We start from the raw sequence: 857 nt of genomic DNA, 5'->3' as shown, positions 1-857 counted from the left end.
CCACCACCCGCTTTTTCGACGTATTTCACTCTCTTTCGTTATATTAATTATTTTAACGTTCTCTCTCACCTTTCACTCACACCTCCACCAACTTTGACCCGTCGCACCTCTCCCCTCTCCTCCTCCTACCCACCCCCACCCCCATCCACACCAACCATCTATTTTCCGTCCTATCTCACTCTCTTTCGTCCTCTCTCACCTTCTTTCGTCTTCTCTCACCCCCGTCTGCTGAAAGTGTCCGATGGTCACTCAGGGTCGTGACCTTGACAATCCAGTCATCAATGCGGTAGGCTTTGAATTGGGAATCTTCAAAATGTACCTTGAAACAAACAAAACAATATTATTAGCGTTGAGTATTAGGTCATTGTGTGATACGATCAAAAAAATTATATCCTTATTTTGATACTTACCTCACACAATCGCGAAGAGATGGTCGGTGTCCACTTATCTCGTCGCATATTGTCAACCCATTTTGTTCCACGTTTACCCTTCGGGAACGAGAAGAGCTTATAGCCCTTGTCAACCCGATTACTGCAATTAACTGCGGCACAGCCAAGCATTTTTTAAGACGTACTGGCGCTAACGTTCTAGCATTGACAAAATCTTGAAAATTTAATAAATTGTTTCTATCTATTATCTTAACACATGTGCAAAACCTGAAGTCGATTCTCTAACTAGTTCACGAGTTATTCAACTTTTAATTTTGCATGAGTTCTTGTGGAAAAGCAGCATATTCCTACTTATATCAACAAAATAATAAAGAAGCAGCATTGCCAATATTCTGAAACTTTGTTTGTGAGTAAATAAAATACTGAGCAATGTTCCTAAAAAAAGTTCATATCAATTCACTAACCCGT

The 857-nt window shown here is 40.3% G+C and overlaps 1 protein-coding gene across 1 annotated transcript in view; it reads right to left on the bottom strand.

The window, feature by feature from the left end:
* LOC108727385 (uncharacterized) overlaps positions 1-560 on the bottom strand; it is a 15,043-nt gene extending 14,483 nt beyond the window's left edge. Inside the window, 2 exon segments of the mRNA XM_018455502.1 lie at positions 200-319; positions 411-560. Of these exon segments, the coding sequence (XP_018311004.1) occupies positions 200-319; positions 411-560 (270 nt within the window).
* Between the last annotated feature and the right edge of the window lie 297 nt (positions 561-857).

Source organism: Mycetomoellerius zeteki, unplaced genomic scaffold (assembly GCF_001594055.1).
Source record: "Mycetomoellerius zeteki isolate Tzet28-1 unplaced genomic scaffold, Tzet1.0 scaffold485, whole genome shotgun sequence".
Taxonomy (NCBI): domain Eukaryota; kingdom Metazoa; phylum Arthropoda; class Insecta; order Hymenoptera; family Formicidae; genus Mycetomoellerius; species Mycetomoellerius zeteki.
This window is presented reverse-complemented; position numbering and strand designations above follow the sequence as displayed.